This window comes from Panthera pardus, unplaced genomic scaffold, assembly GCF_024362965.1.
Source record: "Panthera pardus isolate Hobbes unplaced genomic scaffold, ASM2436296v1 HiC_scaffold_21, whole genome shotgun sequence".
Lineage (NCBI taxonomy): Eukaryota > Metazoa > Chordata > Mammalia > Carnivora > Felidae > Panthera > Panthera pardus.
Window position 1 is genome coordinate 7,316,568 of NW_026526777.1, and position 12,476 is coordinate 7,329,043.

General features: G+C 44.3%; 1 protein-coding gene across 4 annotated transcripts in view; it reads left to right on the forward strand.

Moving 5' to 3' along the window:
* The window catches only part of NUF2 (NUF2 component of NDC80 kinetochore complex), a 29,418-nt gene extending 21,416 nt beyond the window's left edge, over positions 1-8,002 (forward strand). For 3 of the 4 annotated variants that reach the window (XM_053908947.1, XM_019465725.2, XM_053908948.1), the window contains 3 exons: positions 442-617; positions 1,712-1,847; positions 7,654-8,002. In XM_053908947.1, the coding sequence (XP_053764922.1) occupies positions 442-617; positions 1,712-1,847; positions 7,654-7,788 (447 nt within the window). In that variant the 3' untranslated portion in view covers positions 7,789-8,002. Of the gene's footprint in view, positions 1-441; positions 618-1,711; positions 1,848-7,653 lie in introns of those variants that run through there. The other variant, XM_019465728.2, reaches the window with a different exon arrangement.
* The last annotated feature ends 4,474 nt before the right edge of the window (positions 8,003-12,476 follow it).

Genomic DNA, 12,476 nt, shown 5'->3' on the forward strand with positions numbered 1-12,476 from the left:
GACTTCTTTGAGGGAAGAGAGGGGTAGAAGGTGAGGTTGCCTGGGGTAACCTTTCCCAAGCGCGTACTCCCTTATCTGCCGTCTGGAGTCAGCAAGAAAAGAGTGAGGTGCACCTGCTGTAACGGTTCCTTGCACTTCCCCTTTCTCCTTGTTCCTCCTACCTTAGTTCAGGCCCAGCGCCCTCGGCACAGCCTCTCGGCCGGTCCTCCTAGCACATGGCTCTGTCCTCATCCTCACTGATGAGCGACCCCGTACGGACCCCTCGCCGGGTGTCCCGTCCTTTCCCAGGGTCCCCGGCGCCTTCCCGTGCCCTCCGGACGGTCCGGGTTTTTCTCATCTTCCAACTGTATCTTCGTAGAGCTCATCCAAGAAATAGACATTCCTCTTGTTTATAAATCCTAATGGGTTGTATTGACTTTACGTCCTTGTGGTAAAACGCAGAGCCTGAACTTGGAGGACCAAATTGAGAGTGATGAGTCAGAACTGAAGAAACTGAAGACTGAAGAAAATTCCTTCAAAAGACTGATGATTGGGAAGAAGGAAAAACTTGCCACAGCACAATTCAAAATAAATAAGAAGCACGAGGACGTCAAGCAGTACAAACGCACGGTGATTGAGTATGGAGTCATTGTCACTTCAATGTGTTAGAGAAAATAAGCGGGGAAAGCTAGCATGTTGTCACCTCCCTAAGATTCCAAAGCTCCTGTAATCTCAAAAAGGTGTCCCGCCTTTGGGTGACCAGAGATGAATTCATTATGAATCTCCTAATGCTGTGTGTGGATGGAGAGATGTTGTAGGTCCTCGGTTTTTCCTTTTCCGTACATTACACTAGTGTTTCCTTTGCCTGGTTCTCCAGAAGGGCCTCTGGTATCTCTGCTCATATCCGTGCCCTCTCGGAAGATGAACCGCCTGGCCCGTCTTACAGTCCAGCTGGGCTATGACATTATAGCATCCATGTTTTGTTTTGAGAAAAGGTTGCCCCCGTTTTTTAATCTAGTAAGAATTAATACTTCAGTAAGCATGTTATTGTTGTTAGCCAGTGTGCTTCCTGTCCGTTCCCTTTTGTTTGTTTGTTTGTTTATTTATTTAATATTTATTTATTTTTGAGAGCAAGAGAGACAGAGTGTGAGCCAGGGAGGGGCAGAGAGAGATGGAGACACAGAATCCGAAGCAGGTTCCAGGCTCCGAGCTGTCAGCATAGAGCCCGACGCGGGGCCCCAACCCATGAACCACGAGATCATGACCTGAGCCCAAGTCAGACACTTAACTGACTCAGCCACCCAGGCGCCCCAGAGACTGTATTTTTAGAGTACGCACCGCATGTATGCCCATAAGACCCATGTTTCAGCCTGTATATGGTGAAGATTTCCTTTGTTCTGCCTCATGCGGATGAAGAAAAAGGGCAGAAGCGGTGGATTTTGTATTTGTGGCCAATCCGCCTTGCAGAAAAGTTGTACTGATTCACATCCCCACCCGTAGTACAGGAGTGAAGACACCTGGGGGAGTGTAACTTCAAGTCTCCGCTTTAAATAATAGCCCTCGGGGGCTGCACCACACGGAGTTTGCATCCATTTGCTTTTATGTCTTGAGAAGGGGTTTAGGTTTGTCAAACAAATCGATGCGATCACTTCGGAGTCGGTATTAGAGTTAATGTTTTCCTTTTCAGATGCTTGAGTGGAATTAAAATTTAGCTGTCTCTGTTTTCCTTTAGAGATTGCAATAAAGTTCAAGAAAAAAGAGGAGCTGTCTATGAGCGAGTAACCACAATTAATCAAGAAATCCAAAAGATTAAATTGGGAATTCAGCAACTGAAAGATGCCACTGAAAGGGAGAGACTGAAGTCCCAAGTGAGTGTGTGTTCACAAGTGAATTTCACATCGTCTACCAGCTCACAGTGGCGGTTCCGTCACCCTCATCTTCGGGGTTGGTCCATTCTCTGAAGCAGAACTTGACCTCCTACGTCCTTGGGTTCTGTCTCCATTCACCTGTGTTTGTTTGTCTCCTTCGTACCTTTTCTTCACTGGTCTTTCCCCCTGGCCTGACTACAGTTAAGAGCAGGTGCTCCCGAAAGGCTCTGACCGTTTTTTGATAAGTAAACTTGCATAATGATCGTAAGTAATGTCCTCTAAAAAGTTTCTCTCCAAATGATTTATCATCAGTGTTCAGTGTGTTTGAGTTGTTACGTGAAACGAAATAGCTTAGGTTAGTCCCTGTGTGAGGAGACTTTTAATGGTATCTTTATCACAATTCCTGAAAGTTACTTACTGGTTTTATTCTTTGCTTGTTTCAGCGTATTTATTTTATTTCGTACATAGTTCCAAGTTTAATGAGGACACACATCTTGACTTCCACGTTTGTGTCTTCCAAAATGTCAGTGTAGTGCCAAACATAAAGTGTTTACCTTCTGTCCTTTTCTTAACTGCTGATGTCTCAAAGAAGTAATCTATTCCTGATGTGTTGATTAGAGCTCATTTTCTCTTAATCTTTTTTTTTTTTTTAATGTTTTTTTTATTTTTGAGAGAGAAAGAGCACAAGCAGGGGAGGGGCAGAGAGAGAAGGAGACAACAGAATCCGAGGCAGGCTCCAGGCTCCGAGCTGTCAGCAGAGACCCCGACGTGGGGCTTCAACTCGTGAACCGCGAGATCATGACCTGAGCCGAAGTCGGACGCTCAACCGACTGAGCCACCCAGGAGCCCCTCATTTTCTCTTCACTTTTGAAGTTTGACCTATATCCTCAAGACTGGCCCAAACTGCTACCAGAAATCACTGAAAACAGCCCTTTATCACGTGAAATCCCATGGCCTCTTTTTTTTTTTTCTTATTCTTCACCTTACCTATATTGCCATATTGGATCAAGGTTTCCTAAAACCCGAAAGCTGAAAAATGTTTAAATACTTGCCGTCACTACCTTCCACCATCCACATCCAGTTTGCCAGGAGTCAGAATGCTAAAAGCCACTGCAGACACGCCCCTCACCTGTTCTCGGGACTGTCATCTCCTTGAAAGAGGTTGTTGCACGGCCACTTGTAGGTGTGCATGTGCATGCACCGAAGGCTGTCTTGAGGCCACTGTGGAGGGAAGGAAGCAAGAAAGGAAAGGAAAAGGGCTGTGTTTCCCTGTGCCTGTCTGCCCAGTGTGCTGCCCTGACTTTTTCTGCCCTTCCCTTTTCTTTCTACATTTCAACGGCTTCTCTTTTTCCTGCCTCTTACCTGGATATGCACCAAGACTCAGCCTTTGTCCCTCTGTTTATCTCTAAAATGTGGCTTACAAAGATCTTAGAGGAGATACTTAATCCTCCTTCTTAACCAAATCACTCAATCAATTAATATTTATTTGTTATCACAGGGTCAAGCACAGTTAGTGAAGCAGTTACTGTGGGAGGACTTCCTGCCCCTCAGCCCTGCTTGCCTTATGTTACTGTGTGCAACGCAGAGATGTCTGGCCAGTAACATTTCAAGTTTCTCGACAGCAGCAATTACGTGTTTTTTATCATTGTACGTGAAACCGTGCCTAGGCGGGTGCCTTCTATGTAGTGTGCTTTTCATGAATATTTGTAAACTTGGATGGTCCTCTAGCATGAAATTGCTAAAACTGGCTCTGTATTAGAATTCAAACAGGAATTGCAAAATAAACACAACCCCCCACCCGGATGTCCTGAATTAGAATCCTCAGCAGCGGGGTCCACGGACTGGAATTTTTTATTGTGGCTTTTGAGAACCACTGATAGGTTCCGCTTCATTGTTTTCAGTATCACCGAGCCCATAACCACCCAAGCTGTTTTACCAGGACAGCTTTGGTTGTTAAAATGTTACTTGTCGTTTTTAGTTTAGAATATAATTTCTGTAGCCTAGTGAACCAGGATCTCTCTGGAACAAATCTGTATCCTCCTCTGCTTAATATCACTGCAGACATTTGAGGAGAATGATCATGGGTTCCTTCAGCCTTCTCATCTGGGTTAATGAGCCCCAGTTTTCCAGCCACTCTTTATATAGCTTAATTTTCAGATTCATTACTATCCTGTTTACTGTCTCTCCCCCCCACTCCGCCCCGTTTCCTGCTTGTCATTATTCTGTTTAAAATGTAGGGCCTGGTTCTAAACATAGCCTTCCAAATAACGGTGTGGCCAGCCCCCGAGCACGGCGCTCCTGTTAATGAAGTGTGATCCTGGCTTGGATTTGTAGAGCAACAGCTTCCTTGGCTCATATTGAGCTGGTGATCAATTAAATGACCCCTGTCGTTTCCACATGTAGTTCTGCCTAGTTAAAATGTCTCGCCGTGCTTTAATGCAGCCATTTCTTGGAACTTTTAATTTAGAATTTTATTACTATTTTTTCAAGGCTTCGTTTATTTCCTTCAGTGTGGATTTCAAAGGATCAAGGTCGTTTGAAATCTTTGTATCACTCACATTAACTGTTTTTCGTGGCTTAGCTGTCACCCGCACACTTGACCGACATGCCTTTTTCTCCAGAATAAGAATGTTGACTAGAATTGGGCCCTTTGCTGTGTTAAGTTTTTCTTCCTTCAGACTGGCAGAGAACCTCTGATCGAGACTTGGGAGATAGTTGTTGAAGGTGCCTGGTGGTTCTAACCTTTACCCAGTCTGCACTGTGATATCCGTTGGTTCTGAACAGGATGGGGGCGTCTGAATCCTTGGAGAATCACGATGCATTTTGCCAAAGAGCTCCTTTTAGCTTCTTTCATAAGCACCCTCCGTGGAAAGGAAAAGATGCACTGCGGTTGCCCAGTTATGCTGTGTGCGATTCTCTGGGACCCTAATGATCTTCACATTCCTTTCTTCCTTAAATATCCTTTTTCCCAGAGATACCTGCCTCTTCTGCTTCCAGTTACCACCTTTATTTGGACGGGTTTTCTCATAGTCTCTTCCTGTTCCGTCCAGTGGCCTCAACTGTGCTCTCTTTTGTAACTGCCTGCTGGATATTTTCCGTGGGCTTGCCCACCTCGACAAAAATAACGTTTTCAGAGTGACATCCAGATGACATCCAGCATCTTCCAGCAGCCTTCCTCCTCCTCACTTTTTCTTTCCCCCTGCCCTTTGTCTCTTTCCCTTTTACTCCATTTCTTCCCAATGTCTTCATATGATGGCATCATCACTTTCTATCACAAAGAGTTGAAATTTTGGACTTTGTTTCGATAATCCTGGTGTCCAGTCACCAAGTTAATGTTAGGATTTTTTAAAAGTCAGTGACACTGTTCACAACCACCCTTTTCTGGTCTACTTCTGTCGCGAAATTCTGTGATGCTCGTGGATTGTACCAAAAACTTGCTAAGTTTCTTCCTTGACTTAGGATTCTCTACATCAGATCTGCCCTAAGTGCTGCCAGATTCATCCCGCTGAATATCACTGTTGTTACACTTCCCTGGTGAAAACAGGAGCTCCCTGTTTTTTCTGTACTTTATTCATCCAGGCACTCGTTCTCCAAATGGCCTGTGCGCCTGCTGGGTGCCAGGTGCTACACCTGTCTTGGAATAAGTTGTGACTAAGGAAGGCATGATCCCTGCCTTCTAGGACTTTTATTTTAAATGTCTGTTTATTTTTGAGAGAGAGAGAGAGCAAGCGTGCGTGTGTGCACGAGCAGAGGAGAGGCAGAGAGACGGAGACGGGGGATCCAGAGTGGGCCCTGCGCTGACAGCACAGGGCCTGACGCGGGGCCCCAGCTCGCAAACCGCGAGGTCGTGACCTGAGCCGAAGTTGGATACTTGCCCGACTGAGCCACCCAGGTGCCCCTGGATACAGAATTTAATTGGAAACTAAAACTGCATTTGTTTGGGCTGTGGTTTCTTGTCATTAACGTCCTGTGAGGGCCATGAGGGTCGGCTTGCTTCTGTTGCTGTGCCCTGGAATGGGCTTTGATGCGTCACTCATTTAGCTGGCTCCATCTGTGGGCTTTGGTTCCTCCGTGAGAGTCTGTTCTCAGAAGGAGGGGGTTTGGGGGTGTTGAAGCGGTGGGTTCAGATATTTAGATTGTGTATCTTTATTTAAACACTTAGTTTTAATAGTTTTTCACGAGTACTGCCTTACTACCAAATTTATTCAGCTTCCTTTTTAGTAAGAATAAATGTACATTCCTATGGAACTGGGAAGGTAAATTGATCTATGGCTGCTGAATGTGCTGAGTTTTTTAAAATGGTGTTTACACAAGCTAGCAACTAATTCACCTTGTTTTTCCTTTAAGACTTAAGAAATAAAGCTTTCAAAAATGTTTGATTTATTTTCTTAATGATTCACATCCCATAGTTGTAGTAATTTGATGCCCAATTAGATCTTAGAAATCTAAATAAGACTCTTCTGTTTTTGTATTAGGATTTAATGACTATCTGTGTTTGGATTTGGGGAAGTGTTTAGCCTTAAGCATCTATTTGTATTCACGGCATCTTGAGCAGGAGTGCTCACACTTGCATAGATGTCAGAGTCTGGAAATAGTTTTGTTCTTTTTGGAAACACTGTGAACTGCAGTATATTAAATTATAATCTATATAGTTTGTTCAAAAACAGGTAGTGTCTACACTAAAACTTAAGCTTAGGTAAGTAGTGGGGCACCTGGGTGGGTGGCTCAGTTGGCTAAGCATCTGACTCTCCATAGCGGCTCAGGTGGTGATCTCAGGGCCCTGGGATTGAGCCCTGCGTCGAGCTCCACGGTCCACGGTCCTTGCTTAGTGCAGAGCCTGCTTGGGATTCTCTCTCTCCCTCTCTCTGCTCCTCCATCGCTCGCACGTGCACTCTCTCTGTTTCTCTTAAAACAAATACACGTTTTAAAACAAACAAAAAACCCCTAAGGTCAGTAGTAGACAAAGTATAGGTTTAAGAAAAAGTTAATGGGAGGGACGATTAAAATTAAGAACATTATCCCCGTCACACCCATTTACTGCTTTTTCTTCCCGTTGGAAAAGGACTGCTGTCTGCTATTTTGTTTCAGTGATGAAACTATAAACTTTCAGAATGCCACTTTTTCTTGTACCGAGGTTTGAGAATTGTTTTGTTCAAGAAAAAGGAATAATATGAAGGTCAAGATCATTCTATGTAAAGTACGAGAGAGAAGAGAATGCATGGAGGCCAACTGGCTTCTTTTATTTTATTCCATCTATAAAAATTGTTCTCTCGTGGTTTTCTAAATTCTTAGCCCATCCCCATGTTTCTATGAAAACTCATTATTGCTTATTAGAATTACCTGATGGCTTTATTAAAGCGGCTCTACCATGTATTTTCCAGTCCTCCCGATTACTTCTTAGACCTGCATACACAGCTTTTTAGTGGTGATCGGGGCCAGATGCACAGGGTGTAGTGGTATATACAGTCAGTAACCCAGGTACTTGCCTGGTACAGATGAAAAGCTCCAAAGTAGGAACTGTTCCTTGACAATTAGAAACATGTTCTTGACATCGTGGAATCCAAGGCATTGTTGTGCACATCTCTGCTTTCTTCTGAGTAGCAGACTTTTTCGTTGTGTCTGCCCAGCTTGCAGAAGGAATTTTTAAAACGAGCCGGTACACGTGTGCGTGCGTGTGCACATACGATCGTTGGGGCTTTAAAATATGACTAATGCATATTAACGAGATGGTTCGAGTTCTTGCCACTCATTATCAGGTTAGCTTGATGCATGGGATAATCCTTACTCCAGTTCATTTCCCACCTAGGAAATCTTTCTGAGTTTGAAAGCTGCTTTGGAGAAGTACCATGAAGGCATTGAAAAGGCAGCCGAGGACTGTGGTGCTAAAATCGAGGAGAAAACGGCTGAACTGAAGAAGAACATGTTCAGAACGTCGGCTTGATTAACGCAGGCACTTGTCTTTCCGCAAGCAGCTAGCCGCCTTCCTTTTACATTGGGAAAGAGGACAGTCGGTTGAAGTTCTTGGAAGTATCGGAAGCAGCACGTAATGTTGGCTCAGTCGTTTTCACGGGCTCTTATAGGTTGTTATTTTGTAAGAGAACACGTGTGATGTAGACTTTTATTAACTTACAATTAAAATAACCTGTGCAGCTGTTCATGTGTCTCCTCTGCCCCTGGTTGTCAGTAGTTGGAATAAGACAAAAATGGGTGCACTGGAATGCAAAATCTTCCTGTTGCCTTCTGCTGCCTTTGCTTGCTTTGTGGACATCAGGAGGTGTGGTATCACTGAGCAGCGTGGTCCGGGTCTTGTTCGCTGCTCACTTGGGCAACGCGCGTACATATTTCTGTTACTGCTCTGTGGGTCCTGAGAGACGGAACGGGTGAGCCAAGATTTGAACCGGGCTCTGTTTGGTACTGGAGTGCGGAACGTGTGTGCTGTACCACTTTCTAGCGTGATTACTTGCGAGAGAAGGTTTGAGTGTGGCGGTCCAGTTCTTCACTGATGCTTCACTTAAAAATAAACTGTCAGTTTTTCCACCAGCAAAAATGGGATTATTCAGTAATAGAGAATTGCAGTTCAGGACGTGCGGGCAACGGCGGGACCACAGGCGGGTCCGGCAAACGAGAGGAACACTGTCTCCGGAAAAGATGGATGTCGGGAGGGGTCGTTTGATCCCAGGTCCGTTGGAGAGAAGTGAGAGTTGAAGGCGATGATGGTTTCTCGTCGTCTGAGTTGCCAGCGTGGTCTCTTCCTGGTAGGAGATGCAGAGCTCATCGCTCCCTGTTGGATGACGATTCCTTACTGTGGACGATTCTTTTGTTGGGATCTGCAGCTGGCGTTCTTCCAGTGATTGATGTTGAGAGGTAGGGCTCCCCCTTCTAGCCTCCAGACCCCACTGTGGCGAGGTTTCCTTTTGTTCATGTTCACGGCGCCACGACACCTTTATGAGGAAAATGAGGTAAAATGTGCCAAGTGCCTAGAAGAGTGCCATGGTAGATATCAATACGTATTCCATATTAGCATCTGGAGTCATGGGAAATCCGGGTATTTCTGTCTCTGTCAGAGATAATAAAATATTAGTGCAGGTAGAGACCAGCCTTTCAGTGAGAGGAAAAGCCCTGGAATGGAGGCACTGGAGAAATCTGGGTGTCCAGGGAGGGATAGTTGGGCTAAGGCTGAACTATTGCGCTGTTCCTTTCTTGCTTCTTTTTAAATAGTTAGAATTTTAAGCCTTTAAAAGGTCTGTTTATGAGGCTAGGTAACAGGTGTAAACATGACCATGTCTCTTTTTATTTTATTTTATTAAAAAAAAATTTTTTTTTTAACATTTATTTATTTTTGAGAGAGAGAGAGACAGCGTGGGAGCAGGGGAGGTGCAGAGAGGGAGACACAGAATCCGAAGCAGGCTCCAGGCTCTGAGTTGTCAGCCCAGAGCCCGACATGGGGTTTGAACTCAGGAACTGTGAGATCATGGCCTGAGCTGAAGTCGGACGCTTAACCGACTGGGCCACCCAGGCACCCCTAAACAATTTTTTTAAATGTTTATTTATTATTGAGAGAGAGCACAAGTGGGGGAAGAGCAGAGAGAGAGGGAGACACAGAATCTGAAGCAGGCTCCAGGCTCTGAGCTGTCAGCACAGAGCCCGATGTGGGACTAGAACCCATGAGCTGTGAGATCATGACCTGAGCTGAAGTCAGACACTCAACCCACTGAGCTACCCAGGCGACCCTCTCTTTCTTTTTATATTTAAAAGTTTAACCCCCTGGACCTATCTCCACCTTTAAGCTGTTGTCTCCCACCCCTACGCCCAACCAAGATGCCATCTTACACTTGTCAGAATGGCTAAAATAAAAAAGAGAGGGAGGAAGCGTTGGCAAGGGTGTTGAGAAAAAGGAACCCTCATGCACTGTTGGCGGGAATGTAAATTGGTGCAGCCACTGTGGAAAACGGTATGGAGGTTCCTCACAAAATTAAAAATAAAATAGAATATGTCGCAGTAATTCCACTACTGGGTATTGGAAACACGAATTCAGGGAGCCACATGGGCCCCTATGTCTATGGCAGCATCATTTAGAAAGGCCAAGATAGGGAAGCAACCCAAGTGTCCATCGATGGATGAATGGACACAAGGTGTGTGTGTGTGTGTGTGTGTGTGTGTGTGTGTGTGTGTGTGTGTTTCAGAATATTACTCAGCCATAAAAAAGAATGAGATCTTGCCATTTGCAACAAAATGGATGGACCTAGAGAGTATAATGCTAAGTGAAATTAGACATATTATATGATTTCACTCAGGCGGAATTTGAGAAAAAAAAGGGAAAAATGAAAAACAGACCCTGGAATCCAGAGAGCAAACTGCTTCTCACCAACGGGGAGAGGGTGAGGGGAGGGGGATCAAGGGCACACTTCGCATGATGAACACTGAGTCATGGACAGAATTGCCAAATCGCGATATGGTACGCCCGAAACTAGTAATAGTTACCGTGACTGGTTAATTAACCTTCAAAAAGAACCGGATTTCTAGAAACCGTAATCCTATCCACGTGAATCTGCGTCCTTCTCTGCCCTTCATGACATTGTTCCTTCTATCCATGCTAATTTATTGGACTTTCTAAGATCACCAAAACATTGCTGATATCCAAGTTCCCTGGATACTTGTTCAAATCTCTATGTTTCTTACATTCCACCTGCCCGATACTTTTTTCTCTTTGTCTCCGTAGCACCACTTTCTTGGTTCTCTTCACTCCCTGTCCCTTTAAATGTTTTTCCCCCGGGGGCCACTTTCAACGTTCACCTCTGAAGTGTTTGTGTTCCAGGCTTCTGCCCTTGATCTCCTACCTCTTACTTTTCCTTGAAAACTTTTATCTACACCCATAGCTTCCACCACAAGCTAGAAACATCTATGCAACTCTTACTTGCACTACGTACGTTTAATTACATTTTTCCTGTTTCCCCTGAATTTCGCACTTGTATATCCAATAGTCAGTAGATGGTTTTAACCTTTTGGCATTCTGGTGGAGCTTAATGAGCCCTCTCAAAATGATGTTTTCTGTGCATGAAATAAAATGCAGGATTGCTAGGGCAACCAATTAGATTCAAGCACGATTATCAAAATACTCAACACACGTTCTGCTAAACAGTGTCACTAACTACACTCTGCCCGTGTTGGAAAAGTAACTCCTCTGCTTTCCCTCTTGTGACACTCGCCTCACTCCTTCATATCATTTAGTTGCAAGAGCTGTGGCTCGATGGACCCCACTCTGCCTCTTGTCACGTCTTCACCTGTGGTGCAATTCGCATCCTCATTTCCTGCCCGATGTTTGCCATGATCTTACCAGGATCCTGGTCTCACCACCCTCACAAAGGCATCGGGGCATTTTAAACATGCAAGTTAGATTATGTCAGCGATTTGTGCAAAGTCTTTTTGGATTTTCCAGCTGTGCCAGGGTGACGTGGTGACCCCACGGGGGAACCACAGGATAGTTGCGATTTGCAAAGGAAAACAGCGATAGTTGCTCCCTATTGGACACCATGGAAACTACTAGCCCAAGGTAGTCCAAGGTTTCAAAGTTCGATCACCCTGCATTCCTTTCCATGATACATCTTTATAAAGTGGGTTTCTGGCATTTGCTATGATAATAAGTATCACATGGAAATCATTAGGGAATAAGAAATGAGGGTAGTGAGGTCTAATCTGATTGCAAGCTTCCAGAGCAAGTTTCGAGAATGTGTACAATGCCCAACAGGCATGCGTATCCACTTAGTAACTGGTTATTTAAGAGCACAATAAAAACAGTCTTTCAGTTTTTGTGTTATTTTTCCTAGGCACACATTGTTAGGACATAAATGCCCCTTAAGTTGTTCTAATCTAACTACTTCTTAATGGACCTGTTTTGTTTGTTTGTTTTGTTTTGTTTTGGTTTGTTTTGTTTGGCCAAGGGGCACAGTGAAAGAATCTCTGAAAGACGAAGGGCTTCATGAATGAGAAAGTCATGGGACCCCTCACTTACAGGATAAAGTAAATGTGATGAGTTCTATTAAGACCCTTCTTAATCCAGACTCTGGCCTTGTCTCTCGCCATTTCTCATCAGAACTTTATCCTGGAAGCGGTAGCAAACTGGTTGAGTGTCCTTTTGGCGCATCTCACTTCCGTGAACTTGCTGTTTGCACGTGTTTTCTCCCTCAGCTTATGTTTCTCCTTCGTATGTTCATGTGGAGAGTAGTCCGTTTTCAAGTCTCAGTCCAAACTACAGCTGATACACCCTTTTAAACTTTATATCAGGTTTTCCTTTATGTCTGTTATTATTTTCATTAATTTATATCATTGTGAGTTTTTACACATCTTCACTTGCTACACTTAATGTTTCTTGAGGCCGTGTCTCCCCCAGTTCTCTCTAGTACTTTCTAGGGCAGCATCGTGCTAAGCACCCGGTAGTCACTTATGTTTAGTTAAGGCACTGCCATTTTTTCCTCCCGTGACCAAATAGTGTATCCATCGAGGTCAGGCTTATCTGAATCCAGCAAGAAACTTATTTCTCTCATCCTTTATTTGATTTATTTTTTATTTTTTTGTTAATTTTGAGAGAGAGAGAAAGAGAGAGAGAGAGAGAAGGCAGGAACAGGGGAGAGG